The sequence below is a fragment of the Dermacentor andersoni genome, chromosome 4 (genome assembly GCF_023375885.2).
Source record: "Dermacentor andersoni chromosome 4, qqDerAnde1_hic_scaffold, whole genome shotgun sequence".
In the NCBI taxonomy this organism is placed as follows: domain Eukaryota; kingdom Metazoa; phylum Arthropoda; class Arachnida; order Ixodida; family Ixodidae; genus Dermacentor; species Dermacentor andersoni.
In genome coordinates this window covers 43,173,273-43,199,152 of record NC_092817.1, presented here as the reverse complement: position 1 = coordinate 43,199,152, position 25,880 = coordinate 43,173,273, and the positions used below count along the sequence as shown (strand labels likewise).

The window sequence follows — 25,880 nt, the reverse complement described above, 5'->3', positions numbered from 1 at the left end:
AATGTGTTTGAATAGACCACTGTGGTGTTCACTAAACCTAGCTTTTTCGCAAGCTTCTCTTGGAAAGTAGTCACTTTGCCAGCGCTGAATACAAAAATAAGATGAAAAATGCCTTGCTGCTCTTAAAACAATTTTTTAATGCTGCACAACAATTTTGTCACTGTTACCCCAGTTGTTTATAATAATGTTCTGATTTAAAATTTGAATGTCCAAGACTGCTCCAATAATGAGATATATGGGCTACAGACTGCTCCAAAATTAGAATTTGACTGCCCGGGTCTGCTCCGAAAGGAAACATTATCTGGTCCAAAGATTGCTACAAAATTACTTTGGCCACTCCCACCCCTATGGTAAACTGAAAATAGTTGGACAACGATGTTGCAGCCCCTTTAACCTCTGAGAACTTAGATATAAAGTCTATGGTGGCTTGTGCCATAGTAGGTGATAAATGTGGCATCTATGATGCGTTTCTGACTTCCGTAATTGCCTCCAGTGCATGCAGTTAGCATAAACATAGCCTTTGAGACCTGTTTATTACCCAGAGAGAGCTGTTGCTTGGGCATGGATATGAACACCACCTATTATAAACCTTGCTTTCGAAGACATTTGAAGCAGAAGGCTGGTCTTGTGCAGTCACTACTGGTGCCTCCAATTTCATAACATTATTCTGTTTTCCTCAAACCTTTTCTGCCTCGCAGCTCAAACAGAGCCGCTGGAAAGGCCGCAAGTTCTTGACCACCTTGACAGGGCTGTTGTGGATTGCTGCCTCACGCACGTCCACCATGGCGCTCTTGGTGCCAGACAGCAAGCTATATCAGCCGCTGGGCAGCACATTTGGACCTGGGACCTGCGTAACCCATCGGCAGAAAGTGCCAAACGCTACAACGGCTTCTGGATGAGCTACAACTTGACATGCTGCGCAGTCTCGCCAGACAAAACACTGATTGCAGCTGGGACATCACTGCATGCCATCTTGCTCTGGAATGCAGACACTGGAGCAACTTTGGGCAGCTTCAAAGGTGTGCTTTAGACTTTTAAGTTTTCTTCCACCACTGTGGATGCATGTTCACTGCTACATAGGAAGGAAAACTAAAATAGAGGGCTTAACAATCACAGGTGCCTCGCAGAAAATGTGGCGGTAGTTGCATGCTATTTTGGACCTAGTACAGTAAAACCTCGGCAATACAAATCTCAAGGGGTTGCGTAAAATATTGGTATCACCCAAAATTCATATCACCAAAGAACAACTGAAATCAGCATGTTAAAGAGCCAGAAACTCATTTTTAGAAATTTATGCACAATGGAAAAAGTCCCGGATGCCCTTCTTGTTTTTTTCCTTTGTCAGGTTGACTAGCAGTTTCTTCTGGAATTTTTATGCAAACTTAACAAAACCGGCTTCGCGAGAATGTCGGATGCAGCTCAGAGCACAAGCCTCGAAAGCGGCAAGACGTGGGAGAGACTACCAGTGCCAGACCATTTCCACTTCGTACAGTGTGTGCAGTTGCTGCTGTGTTATCGGCTGCTTCCTGCTAGCCTCCCCCCGTGCTGTGCAGCCTCAGCGTGCTCAGGCGCAGCCTCCTTACCGCTTTGATGCCGGTGATCGCGGCTCTCTCATTCGTATCACCCGAACCAGTACAGGGCAGCGTTTGGTACATCGGAAACATGATTCATACTACTGTCTACGCTCGTTACAGCGGACCCACATACAACAGGCTTTCGGATATAACGGCCCATATTTCAGCCTTAGTTTGTTCTACCTATTCTATTAATGCTACGAAGTTCGCTTTTAACAAACCGTGTCACAACAGACCGTGCTACAATGGACTATCTGCTACAGCGGACGAAATTAGGAGCAATTTTTTTTTCAAATCGGGCATATAAAACATACTTTTGTTGTGTTGACACGGGCTGACAACTGACTTGCTAGGGTCAGCCGATGATCGCGGCTCAAGATTGCGGCTCAAGATTGCATGAGAGAGAGAGGAAGGCGGGGAGGATATGTGCACGAGGGGGGGATAGGCAAGAGAGAGGGGGTTGTACTCCGGCAGCTGCTGCTTATGGCATCGCAACAAAAATTTCGGAAGTGAGGCGTTTTGGATATTACGGACTTCGGGTAAAACAGATGTTTTGGGTCACATTATCAGGGTCTGTTGTAACGAGAGTCGACAGTGTATTCAGTGTGCTTCGTCCGGGGAATTGTATGAATTCGTATCACCCCGAAATTCATGCTTGCTGTGAATGTATCACTGAGGTTTCACTGTATACAGGATAAATTGATGTGGCGTCGGCGTTGCTGATGGAGCCAGTTGCTGAAAGAGATGCGCCTGCAGCGGTGTTGGCCATGTTTTCACTCTGATCAGCACAGAAAAATTGAGAGTTTTGGTGTATGCAGCGTGGCATGGGCACATATCCAACCTGTGCAGATGCTTGACTCCCCGCATCCGCTGATGTTGTGTTCCCCGTATGGCGCTAGCGTCTCCTGTTACCCGCTTCTTCGCATAGCTAAGCGCCGGCGACTGTCGTGTTTGCAACATATTATGAGGGATAGTGGAGTGTTGTGCTGCTAACACTCACCTAACGGCAGGGTAACTCTGGTACAAAAGGGAGTGGGCTCTTTCTCTTTTTATCTTTCATTTGTTCACCTACTGTTTGCGGGACCGTCCTTTGAAAGGCTTAGGAGCAGGACACCGGAATGGACGAACTGATCGTTCGAATGTGCCACCGTTCATGTGACCGTATACACCATAGAGTTTCATATTACTATAACTAGAGGGAAATCTGGCGCTGAAATCGTTCAACCATCATGGGAATGATGGGAAGTACAGGCTACGGATTGGTATTTTGTTGACTGGCGAACTAGTCTGCAGGTATTTCTTGGCAGTTTTGGTTTTGCTCCAAGCGCAGTTGCTATAACCCGCAGTGGGATGGTGCGCCGCAAAGCTCTCTGCCTTTGTTGTGTTGCTCGAAGTGGTGATAGCGCGCTAGGCCAGCGGCTGGGCCGATGTTTGTGTCACGGTGTGGTGTCGAAGCCCTGACAAGAAAGTGATGGCATCGTAAACGTAGAAAGAACGTGTTTTGACGGTTTTGACCTTGGTTTGTTAAGTGTGTTAGGTTTTACGCTGTAGTGCTACGTGCTTTATGAAACTTCAGAAGAGCAAAAGGAAGGCACTACTGATACAAGACATAGACAGTTGTACTTCCAGTGGCTTGACAATAAAATTTTATTGAGGACTTCATTACGCATTGCACGTTTATGTGCTCATTGAAATATGTGTTTTAAGACTTTGAAACACGAACTTCCTTGGAGTAGGAAAGGTTGCTGCTCCCTTGCTGTCGTCTGCTGTCACAAAATGGGTAAGTGCAAAGCCACGCCATAACATCTGCTGGCAGCTGCTTCCGAAGCGGTGCGTCAATATAAAATATAATGAAGCATACTCGTAGGAGGCCACCAAGCGTCCTAGCTAGCACTGCAGCAGATGTGCTCAAAAGTACTTGAAGGCAGTCAGCAATCGGCACGGCCGACGCAGCCTTTCGAAAGAATGACAGAGTTCGCAAGTGCCTGTCGTCTGCGAGAAAAATATCGCGTTCGCAGCGAGCAGGCATCGTAGCAGACTACAATTGTAACATTCCTCTCAAAGGTGCAACACTTTCTCACAATACAAAATTTTTATTTCCATTAATACTTGATAAGTATTTTTATATAAGTACATGCACAGTTGTTATTGCCGTTGTTAAACTAATTATTATTAACTAATAGTTAAACTATAGTTAGTATAGTAAGTTAGTTAAACTAATAAATAATTATTCTCTGGCGCCAAATCTGGAACAGAATTGCAGAAGAATGCGTACCCTGGTGTGCCCTGACCCGCCGTGGTTGCTCAGTGGCTATGGTGTTGGGCTGCTGAGCACGAGGTCGCGGGATCGAATCCCGGCCACGGCGGCCGCATTTCGATGGGGGCGAAATGCGAAAACACCCGTGTGCTTAGATTTAGGTGCACGTTAAAGAACCCCAGGTGGTCAAAATTTCCGGAGTCCTCCACTACGGCGTGCCTCATAATCAGAAAGTGGTTTTGGCACGTAAAACCCCAAATATTATTATTATACCTGGTGTGCCCTGATGGCAAACTATGCTTCAATCTGAAAGTCATGCAAAGCTCATGTAATGTGCTGTGCATTATATAAGATACTGCAGAAATAAAACTAGATTTTACGCGATAATATTTGAGTATAGCTTTGTTTACTGCGTCACAAATAAATGCCGCTAGTCTAAAGATCGAAGTCAATCCGAAGCCTGTACTTTCCATCATTTCCATGTAAGTTGAGGCAACGCTCAGGAGAGCCCCCGTAGACACTAGCACCACATTTCCCTCTAGGGTAATTATTTAGAAACTCTATGGTACACACACACGATTAGGTGTTGGTGTCCAGCATAGGAGCGAACATATTCAATCGCTATCGAGTCGCCGTGAGTCGCACTTCCCCAATTTTTCGCATGCACATTGGATTGTTTTATCGGTAGCAATTCGGCTAGCAGGCATCAGTGTATGAAAGGTGCAATAAATGCCCTTTTGATTGTTTGCACTACTGTGTTGTCGTTCCTGTGTCCGAAGAGCATGTTTGAGACCCCACTAACCATAGGTCGGCACTTGTCTCACAGGCTTGAGAGAGAGATTTAGTGATCAAGGGTGTAAGTGGAAAAGGATGTGAATGGTAGTGAGCACCAATGCGTTTGAGTGGATGTGAGTAAGATCGAAAGTCAGTGACGGAGAACTTGAGTGGGCATCAGTGACTGTCGAAGAGTGTGAGTGGACCTGAGTATTTAGAGTACAGTCAACGACCGATTTTTCTGACCCTCTAGCGAAAGTAAAAACGTCCGAAAATTCAGGCAGTCCGAAAAAATCAATGCATGCAACAAACGCACTTTTTTCTCTTTTTCTCGGATCTAGAGGTAAAGGGCGAAGTTCCAGGCTTCCGAAACCGTGCCAAAGCATCAATGAAGGCGCTATAAAAAGAGGCGTTCAAAAACTGTATGCAGCCGACTGCCGGTTTATTATGTACATGTGCATCGTCGGGCAGCCAGTGTTATTCTGCAGTGGCTTGACGAACTTGTTGATTGTTGTTTGGACGGCGTTCCGGTTGCATGCGATCATATTCGCCTTGATCTGAGCAAGGGTCATGTCAGCACTGTACACCGATGAAAGAGTCAACAATGCTCGCGTCAACTCGGCGATTGTAGGCGGCGCGGGCATTGGCTCCTCATTTTCAACATCGGAGTCTTCCGAATCCCCCACAACCTGACGGACTATTCCCTCGTCAGTCAGTTCTGTGCAGAAGTTGAGCTCGTTGTCAGCGTCAGCAAACTGTTCAAAAGTTATTTCCGTGGGCACGGTACTGCTTTCCACGCTTCGATGCCATCAGCGAGGGCGACGAAGACGGAGTGGGGGCCATCGAAGGCAAGCGAAATCCTCAAGTTGCGAACAGTGGAGTTCGCTGACGAGCGTCGAAGCACCTAGGCCTAGCGTCGCAGAGCACACTTGACACAACAGCACAACCACACACCATGCTAGACAAAACGTGGCCTGCGCCTGCCTGTGCAAACAAACGAAATAGCGCCGCTCCGGAAACTCCGCCGGAGGCGGAAGTGCGGCCATTTGCCGCAATGAACATAGCTAGCGTGGCCAGACCAAATCGGTGTGTGACGGCTAGATTCGGCTAGTTGTGGTTCAAAGCGGCGATATGCTTCGGCTGCAAGTCGATTTCGTTCGCAAGGGCGCTGTGCGAGGAGCCAAAGGACCTTCCATCGCGTCAAAAAGTCCGGAAAATTGGATGGCGGGGGGGGTTCGAGCGTCCGAAACTTCAGATGTCCTTATACATTGATTCTATGGGGCTCGTGGCGGTGCCGCGAAGACGTACGAAATATCAGGCATGTACGAAAATTTGGGCGTCCGAAAATTCAGTCGTTGACTGTAGAACCTTGTTCATGCATTCTTGGAAGAAACGCAAGAAAGAATGTACTAACCAGGAAAATGTACGACCTGGAAGTCGCAAAAAAAATTTGGCAGGCTCGACTGTAGTTGAAATCTATGTAATGTGAAGCCTTGTGCGAATCATTGCAGCACGATGCACTCAGGCTTTCTGAGCTGATGGGGTCCGAGCGGTTGAGACACACAGTAATTTTTGCGGCTTTGGGAAACTTTCTTTGAATTCTGCCTTGGTCAGCAGCTTCTTTGGGCGGTGCATTTTGGCAAGAAATATTGATATGGTCACTTGGCGAAAATTGTTGCAGCACAAGACGCCGATGCATGTCAAGCTGGTGGGGCTCGAGCGGCCCAAGACGAGCCTTTTTGTTTTCCTATTGCATAGTGTTTTAACCTGCCGTCGTTGCTTAGTGGCTATGGTGTTGGGCTGCTGAGCACGAGATCGCAGGATGGAATCCTGGGTGTGGTGGCCGCATTTCTATGGGGCGAAATGTAAAAACACCTGTGGTACTTAGATTTAGGTGGACGTTGAAGAACTCCAGGTGGTCAAAATTTCCGGAGTCCTCCACTACGGCGTGCCTCACAATCAGAAAGTGGTTTTGGCATGTAAAACCCCATAATTCGCGACTTAACAAATTCGCGACTCTTACAAGCTTACTTTCTTGAATTTTAATGCAAGAAGTCTAGTAAATAAGTTCCCGCTGTTTCTTTCCTTGGTAGCCTCCTATTCCCCTCATTTCATTGGCGTCACCGAAACATGGCTTCACGATCACATATATGACTCTGAAATCACTCCACCCGGCTATGTAGCTGTCCGATCAGACCGCAAAACTGGCAGGGGAGGCGGTGTCGCCCTTTTTTTTAAATCGGACTTAAAGTTTTCAGTTATCTGTCCTCCAGCAGATCTTGAGTCTGTTTGGTGTAAATTGTACCTAGGCAAAAAAACAATCATAGTCTCTGTTTTCTACCATCCACCTGCCTCCTCACCTGATAACATTTTTCTTCTAGCTGATTACATCAACACGCACAGTTTTCATGCATCTAGCTTAATTCTAATGGGAGACTTTAACACACCAGATATTCACTGGCCCTCACTATCGCATCACAGTTGTTTAGGTAGCGAACTAATTAACTTTTCTTTATCTTTTGGGCTTACACAAGTAGTCAATGGCGCAACAAGACAAAACACACTTCTTGACCTAGTGTTCATTAGTTCAGACCTTGTTGATAAGCTGTCTGAGTGTGAAATTACTGACGGAATTTCAGATCACAGGGCAGTGTTTATATCGCTAAACTGCACAGTTTGTAAGCCGTGTGCCGAAATTCAAACTTTTTTCGACTTTAATCGCTCTAACGACACGTCTATTCTTGATGTCTTATCAGAACGTTTTGAATCGTTTTGCACACTTAGTAAAGATTGTGATGTGAATACATTAGTTCGCCAATTTGAAAACATTATAAAGCTGTGTATTCGATGCTTTGTTCCGTTAAAAAGTAAGAAAAAAAATCGTGCCCTTCCTTGGATGACTAGAGAAATCTTGCAGTTATCACGCCGCGTTAGAAGACTGAGACGCTCAAAACGCAGTAATGACCCTGATGCAATCGCTAGATTCACCTCTGCCAAAGAGGAACTAAATTTGAAAATGAATACGGCCAAAGATTTTTTCTTTCATACCGAGCTGCCAGGATTACTAAGAAATAATCCTCGGAAGTTCTGGCGTCCTGTCATGCCTACTACTGAATCTTCATCTTCATTGACTATCAATGATGAAACTATAAATGATCCTGCACGCATCTCCAATGCATTCAATGAATATTTCCATTCGGTGTACGCAAACGATTCTCATGTCTGCCCTGCTTTTGATAATGATTCAGATTTTTCTATTTCCGACATTTCCGTTGATGTTAATGGCGTTCTTAATTTGATTTTAAATTTAGACACAAGAAAGTCTAGTGGCTCCGACGGTATTCCTAATTCTTTTTTACTTCGCTATTCTCAATGGACATCACGCTATCTTGAAATTATATTCAATAAGTCTCTAGATACAGGAATCGTTCCTTCATCATGGAAACTTGCAAGAGTAATACCCTTGTATAAAACAGGCAGGAAGACAGACATAACGAATTACAGACCAATTTCTTTAACTTCCCAATCGTTCAATATACTGGAACATATTATTTACAAACACATAATAGATTTTCTGGAGTCCAACACCATTCTAACTAATGTTCAGCACGACTTTAGACGTGGTTTTAGTACTATCACGCAGTTAACCGACTTCACCCATGACATCGCTTATCAGTTGGATCTTGGTAAACAGATTGATGCTATCTTCATTGATTTTTCTAAAGCTTTCGATTCATTACTTCATTCTCACCTCTTGCAAAAATTAAATGCAATACTAAAAAATTCCCATCTGGTCAATTGGATCGCTAGTTTCCTTTCTAACCGGTCCCAATACGTCGACTTTAGTTCTGCAAGGTCATCCATACTTGAAGTAGGCTCCGGGGTTCCTCAAGGATCCGTCCTGGGTCCTTTATTGTTTTTAATTTATGTCAATGACCTCCCAAAACATGTTTCCTCTAATATTCGTCTTTATGCTGACGATTGCGTCTTATACGACGTGATTGATTCCCCGAATAGTTTTCAGCGATTAAATGATTCCTTTGTCTCTTTCAGTGCTTGGTCTGAAAAATGGAAAATGAACATTAATTTTAAAAAAGCGGTTGTCTTGTCCTTCACGAAAAGAGCAGCACCTGTAATTGCGACATATTCCTTGAATGGGTCACCTTTAACCAGAGTTCGACAATACAAATACCTTGGCGTAACATTTACTCACAATCTCTCATGGACTACACACATTGACCAAACATGTTCAAAGGCCCTAAAACAACTTGGATACCTACGTCGTACTGTGCAAAAGGCTCCGAAGGCAACTAAACTTTTAATGTATAAAACTCTTGTTTGCCCCATTATCGATTATGCCGCAACAGTCTGGTCCCCACATAACCAAAACAACATAATCAAACTAGAAGCAGTTCAGAAAAAAGCCGTCCGTTTCATTTTACATCGGTATGACCGCTATTTTTCACCCTCGTCTGCCCTCCCTACGCTGAATCTAACATTACTTTCAGTACGCCGTGATGTGGAATCATTAAAATGTTTGCAGAACATAATTAACAAGTCATACCACACTTCAAACACAGCTTGCATATCTTTCACTAAGCCTTCTTGCACGCGTAATTTCCACGAGCTTAATATTAACCCTCTCTATGCCCGTACAAATACCTTCAAGTACAGCTTCTTTCCCCGCACAATAGAAGTATGGAATTCCTTGCCTGGCTGCCTTCGTTCACTCCCGATAAGCGAATTCGAAAGTGCTGTCTATGAAAACCAGTATATGTAACTACTTAAATCAGGTTTAGTTTATACTTTATGTGTGTATTGTATACTTTACGCGTATTGCTGTGTCGTTGCTTTTTATGAATCGATGAAAACAATTTGTAAGATTTTGTAAACGATTGTAACGATGTTGTAAGAGTCATTGTTGATTTCACTTTATTTTTGTTCAACACTGTTTTTACCCACTCCTGCAATAGCCCTCCTATGGGGCTGCAGTATGTACAAACAAACAAATAAATAAATAAATAAATAAATAAATAAATAATTTATATTTTTTTGCTAGTGTTTTAAGATCAAGCTGCTGGGCGATGCTGGAATACAATGCTGCCATAGCGAAGTGTGACGCTCGCATTGTGCTGCCTGCAGCAGGAAACAGGCAATAATCCAAACACGTCACCATTCCCTGCTGCAGGTGGTGTGTTTGGGTTATTGCTTATCAAATTCATGCAGTATGCTTCTAACAACACTGCTCTGAAACAGATAGGTGAAGATGCTTATTGCAGTAGGGTTGGAAGGTAGCTGTAAATGCAACGTTTGACGACCCACAAGGAAATTTACTGGTACTGAAACACGAAACTATGGATGTGTGCCGGCATTTTCACGGCGCACAGGTAGGCAAGTACTGCAGGAAAGCTGCCATGACAGGCACCTACTGCTCCCAGTTGCGCATGCCTCACGCTGTTTCTTTTTCACATTGGATCTAGCGACCAGAAAACGTATCATATGATCGCAATTTGGCAATGTGCTGAATGTTCGTGTTTTCCAAGAACATATTAATTAGTATAAAAGAAGCTGTATTGGGTCATTTATTGTGTTGTTGATTGCGAACGTTGATGCCAGAAAATCGTACAAAATGGGATCATATCAACGTGGTTCTACTGTGTGAGTGTGCTGATGAGTATGAGAAGGTGTTAGTGAGTGTCGATGAGCATGAGTACATAGTCCGCGAAATATTGGTCAGTGAGTACGAATGAGCATCGGCTTAGTGTGCCAATGTTATGCATCGAAGACACTTAGGTCTGCTCTTTCTAGCTGCGCAAAGAAATTGTTGAGGCAGAGGTGAATAGCTGTCCCACAAGCAGACAGAAAAGTGTGCAGTCATGCATTCTACCGGTGCTAACACATGGGGCAGAAATTTAAGAGGTTACTAAAGAAACTTGAGCAGAAGCTAAGAAGCACACATTGAGCGATGGAACGAAAAATGATAGGCAGAAAAAAATTGAGAGACCGGAAGACAGCGGTACGGATTTAAGAGCAAACGGCACTAGTTGATAGATAAACAGTGGTTTTGTTAGTTACGGAATGGGTGCCTAGGGAAGGGAAGTGCAGTTCAAAATAGGAGAGAACTAGGTGTTGTAATCAAATTGGGAAATTTGCAAGCATAAGATAGTCAGGTGACACAAGACAAGGGTAATTGGAGATCACTGGAAGCTGCCTTTGTCGTGCAGTGGACATAGATAGGATTTTGTTAAAGCAAGACACTTCAGTGCAGCATCATGACGAGAGATGTTGCGACCTTTCCTTAACTTTTGCATTCTTTCATTTTCACAGCCGAATGGCAACATAGTGTGAGACTGCTTTTATAACTTAGAAGCCAGCTTCTCTGCATCTTTCTCTTAGCAGCAGGGACCATTCCTTCACCATCAATTAATGCGCAGGCAGCTTGCCAAGCTAGCACACACAAGGCATTGTGACATAATGCAGGCAGCACCAGCATTGCATTTAATTTTATGGAAAAGGAACATGATGCACCACTATGCGGAAGGAAAAAGAGCATTGCAGTAAAAGTCTCCTTGGGCAAACAAAAGTTGGTGCCCAGAATAAGAAAAAAAAAATTAAACAGCTTTGTTAGAGAGCCTGTGTGCTGGATGAATACTGGGAAGACCAGATTATGCAGATAAAAAGTGGGGCAGTCCAGTTAATTCGAAATCAAGTAACTTGGAATTCTCAGATAATTTCAACTATTGAGCCTAGTCCGTCATGTGATAATATCCCATTACATCCAGATTGCTTTTACACACCTTTGATACATGGTGTACACAAAACCCTGTCATTACAGTTGGTCATTTGCATAAGTGGTATCTTTAAAAGTGATCTGCACTGAACCTGACATCAAGGCTTTATTGTGGCTAATTAATTTTCTTGTATGCCATACACAGGGGATGCTGAAGATGTGAAGTCTGTGCGCTTCTCCCACAATGGCAGCCAGCTGGTGTCCTCTTCATCAGATGGCACGGTCGTCATTTGGGACGTGGACAATTACCGCAGATGCTCTCGAGTGGCGCTCATGCCAATACTTGCCGTAGCCTTTGAGGACCAGAGCCCTCTGGTGGCCACTTTCGATGAAAGTGGTGTGATACAGGTGGGCCAAGCTTGCATTTTCTTTTGTGCACCATCCATTTAAGCCAGGTCTAAACTAATGTTGGAAAGCTCATGAATGTGTCAGTATTCCACCATGATGAAATTATCCAATAACTGCCTGACGTATACAGTGGAGAGGTACACTTTAATCCTGGAGACAGGGATGGAAGTACTGCGCCCATTGTGCCATCTTGCACCAAACCATAGAGCTGCGTCAACCTGCGCCAAAACACTAATTTAGAGTTGCCAAATTTAGCAGCATGTGCATGTTCAGTGGCTACCACACAGCCATAGGCATGCATTGGGTAGCGCTTAGCCCTGCAATCCAAGCTTAAGCAATCCGTTTCAGCATTGGTGTTTTTGGAGTGCGGTGTGTTTGGTGGCATAATAGTAACTGAAGAAAATGAAAACCGTTTTGTGCTATACAATGCATTACGAATGTTTTATAAACGTGTAAAACCCAGACCACACGTACGCTTTTGGATGCGCGCAAGCTTGTGTCTACGTGCTTGGCGTCTGCTGCGTCCCTTGAGAAATGGTGGTTTGCATCCACCAAGAGATGCAACAGCGCACTCACTGGGCTCACTCATAGATGCCTTGGAAGGCGCCACTTTGTACTTTGTTATTGACAGTGTTTCAAAATGCTTCCATATCGATAAACATAATTGCTATATATTTAGAGCTGTTAGATCAGCATAAAAAGGAAAGATTAAGCACTTTCTTGCATTATATAAATCTGCTTTACTGAAAGTTAAATGTACTGTGCCGTAGCTGCATAGCCAGCCGCGCCGATGCGAGGCAGCCCAAGCGCACGATAACAGAGAGAAGCTGTTCACCGAGATCATGCCAAGATGCGGCTGCTTGCAAACACACCTCTCAAATTGTGCCCCGTGCGACAAGAGCGACCGCCAAATTGGAACCGCATCATGTCCCGTATAAAGTCCAAGTGGGGTAAGATCCTGTCGTGCGAGGGGAGACAAGAAAGATGGTGGCTTCACGAGTGCTGCCTTCCTGCGCAAGCAAAGGGAAAGGGGGGAGGGGAGTGAGCTCGCGGTAACGCACTCAAGTGCGGGAGTGGCTACGCATGGCTATAAGCACGGCAGAGCTGATATGCACCCGACACCCTGTTTTAGAGGTAATCTGTTATATGTTCAAAGACTAGGCATGCTGAGACGGCCTTGCATTATGTAAGCAGTCTTTTTGTGCTTTTAGTACTGGAGGTTGCATAATCTCCAGTTTCAGTGACCCGTTGGAGCGAGAGACGAACCATTCAGTCCACGCTGCCGGTGCTTTTCATGATAGCGTCGTCCGAATGCGAGCGATGCTATCATCCGCGGGGGCGGAGTGCATGCGAAAGCGTGGCTGGCTTCGCTTTATTCATACCGCTGATGTGAAGATATCGTCAACATGGTATGAAACGGTATCATTCGTCGTAAACTCCCAAATTCATCAAAATGTATTGTTTTTTCATTCAGACTTGCTTTTATTGGTTGCCCAATAATTCATTAAATTCTGTGGACCCATTCCATGTAAGAAAACTCAGGCGACTGTACTTATTTGCATAAAAGGTTGAATTTCTATACATCGAAATTTTGATATAACGAAGCAAATTGCAGATTTTACCAACTGTGTTATATCGAGGTTTAACTGTAATAAGAATGAAAAAGTAGATACACTGAAATAGATATATTCTGATTCGGCAGTTGGGTAGTAGTCCACATCAAAGGAATCGCCACTCGACTCACTTGCACCAGAGCAACCAGCGCACATTCCCATAGTGTAATCGAACCATTTGTGTGAGTGCACGCAAGAAAACTATGGTTGTGCACCCGTCAGAAATGCTGAACAAGTCAGAAACTTGCAGTAATCCTTTGTTCTGTCGCCAGTAAGGGCCAGTCAGTTTTCACGAGCCAAGTCTTGAGGAAAGAAACGCAGGCATGGCAGCATCGTTTGTATATGGCAGCATTGCTTGTAATATGCCAGCCGCTCGCCTGTGAACACGTGTAATCACATCCCTGTGAGCAACAGACAAGCGAAGCATCTAGCGGTGACCTTTTAAAAGGTTAGATAATAGGTAAATGTCAGTTTTTACGAGTGCAATGAACTTAAACAGCTTGCAAGATGAAACCAAAACGAACCGTCTTGTGCCCCCACGCATGCGAATGTGCAAGCAGTTGCTGAAATGTCAATGTAAGGAAGCTGTGGCATGAAAACTAAGAGACTACGGAGTGAAAAAAAATTTCTTGTATCCACACAGGGTGGCAGCATTTGCTGGGCAACAAAGGGTTAAAAAATTGGTGCATTTTTCAAACATACAGATGGCACCATAAATATACAGCGCCGACCATTTGGGGCTTCCTTGTGGTGCCGTATATTTATGGCATTTGCCCTCAAAAAGTTAATGACTGATGCAGTTGTACTTCATTCGCAATGCCTTTGCACATCATTGCCCTTTGGTTATTCTTCCATGAACTGTGACTGAGAGAGGCTGTGACTTTGTTGAACAGATTTCATCAGGGCTCGAGACCAAGCAGGAAGTCAATCATGCCTTTGTTGGCACCGAGAACAGGTGCGAAGAAGTGTCATGCTGCTGTTTCACTCACGACAGAAAGGCTGTCGTCTTGGGTACCAAGAATGGTTGTGTCAGCGTGAGTGACCATTGTTTATGCCTTCACTTTGAACAGTGGTGTCATCTTTTTCTACTGCATCCTTTAATAGAGATAACTGCAGAACGATGAGCGTTTGCAAGGTCAGGTGCTTTCCTCGCACCATCTCCACCCTCGTTACTTTTGACACAGTGTTGCTAACCTGCTAACGCCTGTGGCACCTGGCAGCTAGTGGCCTTCATAGCTTTAGAAGGCAGGTCAAACTTTCTTATTTAAAAAAAAGAGAGAGAGAGAGAGACAATGGCAGTTGCGCCAATTGTGCCAATCTGCGCCGGCTGGAATTAGTTGCTCCATACTGCTCCAAAAGAGTCTTTTTCATCTAAGTTGCGACACTGCTGTGCCACAGTGTAGTTTCGGTGGTGTGAAAAGTAGGAAGCTACCACGCTATACAAAACAAATCCTGGTGCCATTGCATTTATTGACCGCATTAGTTTAGGGCGTTCCAGCCAGCGAGACTGGCGCTGTGACAGGTGATAGAATTGATCCCTATTTTTATGTGCCAACCGTGAGGCATGTATGAGGCGATAATGAGTTGGGTGGCCATGCAGTTGTACTTCATTGGGATGGCATGATCAGTGCAGTAGTTTTACGCGTTGAGGGCTGATGTGTTATAATGCTTTGTAGATGAAAAGCTGATCAGTGTCCACAGTACTTATTCGTCTTGCTTGCTTGCAACTTATTAGTTTTGCTGTATTATTATTATTTTTTTCAAGAGAAATTGAGGTCGTTGAATTGATCATTCAGCATTACAACCAAATGCAAGGTGATCAGATACTAGACCACGGTTCATGCTCTTTGTCAACTGTCTTTGGTAATACATGTGCCTTTGGTAAAGGTCGGGGTGAAAACTTTGAACGCTAACGGCAAGTAATCTAGCCCATACACCTTTCCTGCTAGTGTAAATCAGTGTTGCAATAAAGAACATCACATGCTCACACTGACATGATATGGTTCGTAAAACAAAATTTAAATGGGCACAATATCAAACCTACGAAGTGGTCTTTGCTTAATGGGAAAAAAGAAAACTAATTTCAGCTGCACTTGTAAATTACTTCTATAAATAACAAAAGACTCCCCTTACCGGGAAAACAGGCTTCGTAAGCCAGAAGAGACTAGAACGAAAGCAGGTGGCGACCCTGCCTTGGATTTTCCCACTCCAGCTCACCGTAATGTCATACATTTTGATAGCGACTGCCCAGACCCAGATAGCTGCTCTTTGGTATAGTTGTACTACATTCCATCATAAAAGAGCAGTAGACTACTTAGTAAATTTCAATAGCTTTTACAGACCCACAATGGCCCAAATATGAAAAAGTACTTGAAAATCCGTGTCGTCAAGCTAGCGCTGGTATTGAGGACTGTGACCTTCATTTGCTGTTCTAATAATCTACCTAATACCACAAAACTGAAAAATGTTTCTCTTTACAGTGTCCCTTTAATGTTTTTAGCGTGGTTTTGCACAGCGCCGCCGGAAGCATGTCTATGTGAATGTATAATCGCTGCTGCTGTCGTAGGTTGCTGTGTTGGATCATTTATTTTTCTCCTTGATTTTATGAGTAAATGATTATGTGAACTAAAGAGAAAACTAAATTATATTTCATTTTCCTGTGTGCGCTTTCGTGGAAAGCTTACACCTGCTTTTTTATCTCAAGGCAGGAGTCAACCTGTTTTGTTTAAACCTATATCCCAATTTATGTAGTAGCTTCCTTGTTCACTGAATATTTTCTTTTTTTTTTCTGGTTTGCAGCTGTTTCATTTAGACACAAAGAAGTGTAGTGCTTTGGGCAACCATAATGACAGTGTCACATCACTACAGGCATGGCCAGAAGGTGTGGCAATTTCAGCATCCCTGGATGCAACAGTGAAGGTAGGCATTGTTTCCTGATTGAAAAGTAGTTAACTTCTATGGCCTTTGCTCATTTTTATACCTCGGCTTGTGAACATTCCTCAAGGGACAACATTAGAGGTGTACCGATTGGCACCAGAGCTTCATGCCACAGCTGGCACTTTAGATGGAGATGTGCTCCAAAAGAATACAGTTGCGTCTCTATGCAATCAGTATCGGTACGAATTTCGGGATGGTACGAACTCCTGAACATCTTTGGCCGAAGTGAGTTGTGTCGTTGTAATCCCATCTTTTCGTCCAGGCAGTACGGAGACCTCTCCCAGCAATTGCCTGTTACCACTTTCCTGAATTAGCTGGCTTTCTTGGACATGGTGCACGTTTGGAAACAAACAAGCATAGTACAGGCAGAACGAGCAGATGACTATGTTGACATTTCTTTTCATCACTCTTTGCCACATTGAACAATAGTCTTTGCACAGTAATGTTCGTAACCACAGAAAAGCAGTGCTGGAAGAGGGAACAAGATAGGAAGGAGGATGCAGACACTGCACTGTTTCCTGAAACCCTTCCCATCTTATACTGTCTTCTAGCTCAGCGTTTCTGTAATCATGAACCAAATAGCCCGCTAGTCAATTTTTGCTAACATTTGTAAACTTGCCATGCCTATTTATTTTGCATGCTGAGAAAATTTAGCCCAGTAGAGCGTGTCAAAAAAATTGCTTTTCACAGAGTGCTGCTGCATCTTTGTGACATCATGCTCTTCAGCTTGCCAATACTATCCGTGGGAACTTCCATCTTGTTGTATTGATTGTTGCATGGTCCTCACTCTTGAGTTTTGCTTTGGGTGAAGGTTATCCCACATTGACTGGTGGCTGGCTTCTTTCCAGATCTGGCACAAAGACGGTTCTCACAGCACGCTCATTGGCCATAGTGGTCAAATCACGGCGCCATGCCGCCTGTTTGGAGGTGGCTTCAAGCTTCTGTCCTCATCAGACAAGGGCGAGCTCATGGTAAGGGAGCTCTCCATCCACTTCATCATGTACCGTTTAGTGAAATGCTCCAGCTATGCAGCCCGTACACTTGTCACTTGACACTTTTGCCTGCAAGTGTGCCTGTCGTGCTGACTGGCCTTGGCGAACAAAATCAAAATTTGCAGATGCCAAAAAGTGTCCACAAACCACCATTTTCTTTAGTTTAATAAACTGATTTCACACAAGCTTTGAATAGATGTTTATCGGCATTTGCTTCTCTCTTCTCTTTTAAGCGGAAGTCTTGAAGCCTGCTTTATGTGCTGCCCCAGTGGAAGCTCCATAGATAAGAAAGGCTGCTTTCTGTGCATTCATAGTGTTTCTCACTGTTCATTTTTCGGAGGTATTGAAACACTCTTATAGAAAGACAACCTTTAGTTTTGTGTATGCAAAGCATTTATTTAAATATGGCAACTATTTATATTCAACTACAAATGTGCATGATGTAAACCATGGTGTAAACCACTGCAGCAGCTCAATGTTTATGGTGGTTGGCTGCCGAGCTCAAGGTTGAGAGTTCCAATTCGTGCCCATGAGGGTCACATCTCATTGGGTGCAGAATCCAAGGGTGTGCTTAAATTAAGGTGCATGTTAAAAAAGCCCAAGCGGTCAGAATTGAGAAATAATTGGGAGCTCTCCACTGCTGCGCCGCTGTATCACTGTGGGATGTTGAACCTGGTTGATCAACTGCCATTGTTTTGTTTTTTTTTAATTTCCCCTAGGTGTGGAACTTGAAGCAGTGCATCCATCCATCTGTCCAGATTGAGGCTCACAATGGAAATCCAGTGTTGTGCTGTGATGTATCGTCCGATGGACAGTGGCTCCTCTCTGGATCTACTGACAAGACCATTCAGGTAAATTGCTTTGGTTCTTATATTGCCTTGCACTGTTGTGATTATGGGAAGGTTGTGAAGATAGTGTTTCCTCACATTTGCACTCTGGCTGTAATAAAGCTTGCTGTACTGATTCACATGTGTCAGCATTCAACACATACAGCAGTGAACACAAAAAAAAGTATCATTGTGGTTTTGTGCAACGAATTCATTACCTAGTATATTTCTAAGCTGTAGGTTTTTGTTTTCCTTTATTTTTTATGTCATACAGGATATTAGGGAGTTTTAGATTTTGTGTAGGCAAAGTTAGGACGTGCAAATTGCCAGGCTTACAAAATAATGCAAAGAGCTATACCAAAGAACACCGAAAAATGTACAAAATAATGGAAGCTGGGTGCAGTGCTTTGCATACACACAGGTCCTTTTGGATACCCAAACCTGTTTCTAAGACTTAAAACTCCCTCTTCCCCACCACCACGAGGGGCATTATGATAAGACATTTTGTTTATTGCTACTGCCATAGCTTCTCTTTCTGCTTTGGTCACATCATGGTGCTCAGTGTCACTCACATATTTGAGCTAGTACGCATGCACTTTTTCCTTTCATCCGTCATTGTCTATTATACTTCGAGTAGTGTGCCAAGCTTGTCTCGTCGCTAAGCTCTCCAGTTATCATTTATCATTAACCTTCATCTCTCTCGTGCGTATTTTGTAACATAATGGTTGATAGGCTCTCTCAATATCTTCTTGGAATATGCAAAGCTTTTAGACAGTGTGTAGGCTATATGGTGTAAATAAAGTTGCGGTGAGTGTTCAAGAAGCTATTGTCCAAGGCTACCGTTGTGGAGTGATGCGGCACCAGCTTTCTCAGCAGTCTAGGTCGAAAGACTGAAAATGTAAAATTTTCAGTCTTCTGGATAAAATGGACCGGTAACACATTATATGTGCACGTCTAGATACTTCATGGACAAATAAGTTACGTATATTTGTTTTACTTTATAAAAGTGATCAATGGGTGTTATTATTTTCTTTCATTACCCTGAATTTGGCCAGAGGGCGCTGCAACTACGAAAGATCCGCTTTGCTACGCTAAGCGTATAACTAAAACCTGAAAATTGCCCGCCGCTCCGCTGTGGACTTTCGGGACAACTCGGAAGGGAGCGGACCGTAAAGACGCTCAACTAAAACACTCCAATGTCTATCTGCCAAGTGCAGTTTCATATGCCAAGTTAAAGTAGTTCCCTGCAGAGCGGGAATCAGTGCCTCTATTTTGTTTATTGCGATAGCAATTCTATGGACACCAAGCGAATTTTTGCCATCGGTGATGCTGCCGTGAGGTTCTGTATATATTTAGGTATGTGTATGGTATATGCCATGCCATGCTATGTGTCATGCAGTATATGCGGGTTATATTGCCTCATCATTCTATCACCAAAAATTCTCATACCAGGTGTTACATTATTGACAAAGTTATTCCTCAGAATATTGGGAATGGCAGCCCACAAACAAATGTCACGAAACAAAACACCGACAGTATGTGCCTTTTATCTTAAATCACCTCAGACTTACATATTAAAAGTGCGAAACAATAACGGAGCTTAAACGTGAGGATGGTGTAACTTTATTGACACCGCTGGTGCACCACCTCCGGGATTGACCCAGAAGGGATTTGAAACCTATCCGATACGGAAAAGGGGGCGTAAATTCGCTAAGAAATATGTTGGCTTTAATTAATATACATAAATGAAATTGTCTGGTGGGAGGATTCAAACAGGACCCCTGGCACAACACCTCAGTTTTACTTAGTCAGCTTACATTTACTTTCATAGTGCCACTACAGCTACGAGTCTTACACTTCATGTAATATTCTAACACGTTATCACATTCATTGCTTCGCCCTTATGGCCAAACTGTGATAATTTTTTTCAGTGACTACACTTTCATCATCTCGTGCCGTATGTTGGTGGCTCTAGTAGCCCGTTGAGCTATTTGTTTGCAGTGTGTAGCTGCCTATGTGATCTGTTGATGCAACTGTCTCCTCTCATTATACATTTGAAAGCCATAATAACGAAATCCCATGACAAGGAAATTCTCATGACAACGAAATATTTTCGTATCCCCGACTAACGCCCATAGTATTCAATGCACTTCATACCTCTTGTACCATTTTGTACCTCGCTGTGCTACCATCCCGCATCAACGAAATTTGCTGGAACGTAACCCCGTATATTGCCTACTTGTGCAAGGCTCGCAGACTCCAAAATGTGCTCAAATGCAATTGCTTTGTGCTAAAATTGCATAAAATACCACCACATTACACTTGCATGGGCGCTGCCATTTTTGTTTTACAAAAATTACCACCCATGCACCCCGTACAGATAGTAAACCAGCAAAGCTGAAATGTGCGGCCCCGGTGTTTATCGGTGGGTTAATTATGATGGTTTATTAAACTTTTTCTCAAATATTGGTTACATCTTTGTGTTTTTTAATAAAGTTACACACACATTTGGCTTGTATTTATCACATTTTTATTTGAAATTCCACACATAGCACTTTGCATAATCACCATCATGGAAGGGTGCAATGAGCGGTTCATTGTGTTAATCCAGCGAGTTCATCAATGTCTTTCTGAATTATGTTGCGCATTTGTGTTTCGTAATGCATTAATCATGGTGTTTGACTCAGTTATGCACTGTAGTTACCAAGTGACACACTGGAGCTGCATATTTCATTTAATTGAACACAGGGATACATTTTTGAACCTATTGCGAAGTCGGAAAGAGACTGCTGCATGCGTGCTCTGCTGCGCGAGAGAAACAATGTCACTATTGGCGTAGCCAATGGTGTTACACACCTTTGCTGCGAGATAATTATGTCATCATGATATTGTCTTAACCCCGTCACCCTTTGTGTCCCTTCTCTGCAATAATACGTAGATAAATGTATACAGTAGAATCTCAGTGATACGAATCTCAAGGGGAGGCGAAAATATTCGTATCACCCGAAATTTTGTATCACCAAAAAACGAGCGAAATCTGTCCCGAAACCATGAGACACGCACAAAAAAAAAAAAAGAAAAGAAAGAAAACATTTATTTATGAGCAAAGAAGTCGCGAATGTCCTTCTGCGTCTTCTTCTCCGCGAGGTTGGCCAGCAGAGAATTTTGGAAGCTGAAGAACTGGGCTGTGGTGTTCTCACGCACAGTCTCGGACGTCACAGCACGCCGCAGAATATCGAGAGCGTGCATGGTTTCGGCTGCCGACGGTGGTTGCTCATCACCATTTTGGCACTCGTCTTCTTCATCGTCACTGGTCGAAATTTGAGGCTGCGACGATACATCCTCCACGATGTCTTCCACGGTGCGCAGACCACAGGTGACGAGATCGTCGTCCGCGGTGACGAAATCGTCGGCACTTCAGTCAACGCCAAGCTGGTTCCAGAGATCAACCGGAAATGGATCTGGCACTTGCGAGGTGGTAGCCACTGTGGATTTAAAAATCCCACGCTTTGCGAAACAATTCGCGATGGTTGCAGGGGAGACGCGCTCCCAGGCCACTGCAATAAAATGCATAGTGTCCAAAAGACTGATCTGCATATTTGGGTCCTTACGGTCAATCTTTGCAAGGAGACGGCGCACCAACAAACCTTTGAAGTGGTGCTTCACGTTTCTTATAATGCCAGCATCCAGTGGCTGCAAATGACTAGTGGCGTTCGGGGGCAGGAATACCACTTTGATGCTCTGTAACGTCATGTGCTTTGGATGCGCCGCACACTGGTCCAGCAGCAAAACAATCTTTCTGTTCTTGCATGACATCCTATTGTCCAAGTATGTCACGAACTCCACGAACAGAGCCGACGTCATCCACGCCTTTTTATTGGCTCTATATGTGCAGGGCAAACGACAGGCTGCCTTGAAGCATCGGGGCTTTTGGTATTTTCCAATGACGGTCAGTTTCATTTTTTCTGACTCGTCAGCGTTGCAGCAAAACAAAACAGTCACACGCTGCTTACTTTTCTGTTTTCCCTGGCAGGCTTCGCCCTTGAAGCAGAGACTCTTTTCGGGCTGAAGGTTGTAAAAAAGCCCTGCCTCGTCAATGTTAAAAACATAGCGAGCGTCATATCCCGCGATGAAAGACTGTAGCGTGCTTGCCATCCAATCTTCAACGACGGAGGCGTCAACCTTTTTCCTTTCGCTGCAAACGGTTTTGTAGGAGAGGCCATGCCGTGCCTTAAATCAGTGAATCCAACCACCAGAGGCCTGAAAATTTTCAATTCCAAGCGTGAGTGCGATGTCCGCAGCCTTCTCACGCAGAACTTTTCCGTCAACGTTGATGCCAGCCGCGGTGACCTCTTTAAACCATGTTACCAGAACTTCTTCTAACTTTACATGGTGAGCAGTCTTCGCTTCTTTGGACTTTACGCCAAAGTGCTGCACATTTTGCATAATTTGGTCACACTGACCGACGATGGTAGACAGCGTAGAAATTGGCGGGCCTAATTCCTTGGCCATGTCAATGCGCCTTTTCTTGGGCTCTTCGTCCACGTTCTTCAAGGTATCCAGTTTGTCCTTCAAGGACAGCGCCTTCCGCTTTCACGACGTCTTGCTGATTGCAGTACCTTTCGGGCTGACGTGATCAATGCTCAACGACACACGCAAACAACACGCTGCACTTCCGTAGTCGTCGCGCACGAGGAAACAAAGAAGCGGGAGCTGCTGCTGGCGTGACGATCTGCTCGCTGGCTGTAGCGGGAAGACCGGCGGAGCAGGCGCGCAGGGCCGCGAGAAATGTGGAGAGGACAAATCGCGCTAGACTGGTTGGGTTGGCTGGTTCGCAGGGCGAACGGACCAATAAGCAGCGGTGCTGGCCTCGGGCAACAACAAAGTAAAAAGAAAAAGGCGAAGAGACCACCCCCAAAAAACTAGAGAGAGAGAAAGCTTCCCTTGCCTCGTTAGCCTCCCTGCTGCCGCGGAATCCTAAACCGGCACGGGCGCACGCTGCGCCAGTCTTTTTTTTTTTGGCGCCGGTGGTGGCTCGACGGTTGCGGTACTGAAGTTCGTATTACCCGGCGTGACGCGGAAAAGTGTTCGGAACATCCGAATTTTGGCCCATTGCACACAATGCTTTTGGGCGGGGAAATTTTACGAATTCGTATCACACCGAAATTCGGATCAGCCGGGTTCGTATCACCGAGATTCTACTGTATGTTCTAAATGCGTAAGCATTTCTATGCCTACCCAACGAGAAACTTGTCCGTCCGTCACGTAAGGCGAATGCAATGACTCACACCCCCTTAAACAATGGCTCATAACCCCGCAGTAGGCTTTCTGTGGTTGGACCACGAGTGTTTCGCCTAGGCATATACAGCTTTGCTGTAAAACAACCAAGCACCGGAAGCGATCGCAGGTGCTGGAAACGCGTGATGGCCGCCATCTTGTTTGTTGATTGGCTATTTGAAGTGGCATTCATGTTGCTACTGACATGTGACGGCAGTCTTTGCACACCTAGTGCAATGTATAATGTGTGCCTCAGTGAGAAAAATGCAGCAAAAGCAAGGAAATCCACGTCCCACCACCACGGAATTGTTTATGGTGCTTGAGGTGGCAGTCGCGATCTCAAAGCCACGCATTGGGCCATGATTGAGCAGTCGTCCGGGAGTATGCATCCTTTGGTTCAAGAACGCTGGTTTTAGTGCCACCCGACAGGCATTGCATGCAGGTTCGTGCCGGATGTGAATTTGCGTGAAGGGGCTGTCATCTCAATCAATTGCCTTTCAGTATACGAGATACGATCACTTTCACGCTCGGCACGCAACATGCGGTGTCTATGGGCGACAGCGTGCGCAGAAGAAATGCTGCTGCACATGTGGAGCGCTTTTGCTCTGCGTCCGGTGCCGAGTTACGCAAAATCTTGCAAAAGTGTTCATATCTCCGAAAGCAATTGACTCGTAATACTGCTCCACGGCAGTGCTGACACTGCTGATCCACACATGCAGCGCACTTTGTACTGTCAGCATTGCGGTTCTATATCCTTGAGTAACGCTTGCCAACATAGACTACACTAATGGAATTTTAACAGTAAGGTTTCGTTCTGCGATGCATTACCTAGCTGTACTGTCTCATTGCACAACAGTTAAATTCCTCGCAAAAGTGAACTTTTTCGTGTTTCCCGTCGATTTCGTAATTGTGAGGTTCAACTCTATATAATGTTAAACAACTACTGCTATTACGTGCGAACGGAAGAAGACGTACACAGTTCTTTGTTTGTTTCTTTGTGTTTGTCCTGTCCCATGTGCTGTTACTCAAATAAAGTTGCATTTACTTCCTTCGTCCAGTTTTCATGTAAACATTTTTGAGTTTGCACAAAGGTTCTGTTTCCATTACAGTTGTGGAATGCTGAAACAGGCGAGCTGCTGAAGGTGCAGACGCTTAACGAATGCGTTCGTTGCTGCCGGTTTGGTCCAGACCCCCAAAGTGTTACGGTAGCGGCTGGCACTGATGAAGGATCTGTCTATGTAAGTACATTTGGTTCTCTCTGCTTTATAGATCTCGAAAATATGGGTGAGTTATCACCATAAGCTATCCATGAAAATGTTGCTGTTGGCTCTTGGCCCCCGCTCTTGCTATTCTTCATAGATTACTCCGCCTCACCACTGAAGCACCGTGTAATAAGAATGACGTGCGCAAAACAGGCACTGACACTGAGAACACTACCACCAACAAGCAAGCACCCTGTCACCTCGAAAGCGCAATGTTTCTAATTGTTTGTTTATTTTTCACAATCCTTGCTGTGTGCATCACAATTTTCTCGCTCTAGGCAGGCACCTGAATTATTCCAAAGCGCAAGTGCGCGTAAGCAAAATCCTACGGAAAGTGCCAAGTTCCTGCGCGGCATTGCTGCGAGTACAGACGTTGCATTTTTCGGCGCGTATAGCTGGTATGAGAGAGGGTGGTTGTGAAGAGAAAGAGGTGCTATTTCCTCCAACCCTTTAGGAAGCACGGCTCAGTGCCTTGGGGAAAGAGGGGGGGGGGGGGGATAGGAAGATGTACGGCCGCAGAAAGAAGTGCGAAAGAAAAAGGCATGCGCAGAAAGAAGGAAGAGACGCGCCTCCATTGCTAGGCGACATTTGCCTGGGCGGAGCATGCGCTTGTGAAACCTGAAGCTTTGTCGCCTCCACAATAGATTTAGAAAAAAAAAAAAAATTGTCTTGAGCTTTTTTCTCGGCTGCCTTGTGAGGTTTTCCGAACTCATGTGCTGCGGCGTCCACTTTCTGAGCCTTGACGTCTGCTAGCCTACTGTTCTGGCTGCCATGAAGGATACACGGATATCTAAAAATCCCCAGATTTCTGAATACTATCAAGTTTACAATTGTGCACCCTAGCAGTGATAACTGATATCACAATTCTTTAGATAGCATCTAATAGTACATCTAAAGCGAACAACATTGTTGTATTACACATGGTTTTCAAATAGACCACTAATGTGTGAGTAGGACTTTTGCAAAACCTTTGTAAACAATGTAACAAATTCATGGAAGATATAAATTGATATATAAAATTTGTCCAGTTTGAATGCTCTAATGGATGCAGTTTACAGAACTGCGATATCTGTTCTTCGTGTAGAGCTACAAAATTGTAAACATAATGCGTCTATTTTTTTCAAACTTGCCAATCTTTGAAACCTATAAGCAATGAAGGCCTTAAATAGAAATTCCACTTCCAATAATCACTAGAATTTAACTTCCTCTCTCAAATGCAACAAACTTCA

General features: G+C 44.3%; 1 protein-coding gene across 1 annotated transcript in view; it reads left to right on the top strand.

Annotated features, from left to right (window-relative positions):
- LOC126537015 (apoptotic protease-activating factor 1-like) overlaps positions 1-25,880 on the top strand; it is a 126,916-nt gene that overhangs the window by 91,351 nt on the left and 9,685 nt on the right. The window contains exons 14-20 of the mRNA XM_050184118.3: positions 699-1,019; positions 11,541-11,743; positions 14,250-14,390; positions 16,156-16,275; positions 17,142-17,264; positions 18,005-18,136; positions 24,499-24,627. Of these exons, the coding sequence (XP_050040075.2) occupies positions 699-1,019; positions 11,541-11,743; positions 14,250-14,390; positions 16,156-16,275; positions 17,142-17,264; positions 18,005-18,136; positions 24,499-24,627 (1,169 nt within the window). The remainder of the gene's footprint in view (positions 1-698; positions 1,020-11,540; positions 11,744-14,249; positions 14,391-16,155; positions 16,276-17,141; positions 17,265-18,004; positions 18,137-24,498; positions 24,628-25,880) is intronic.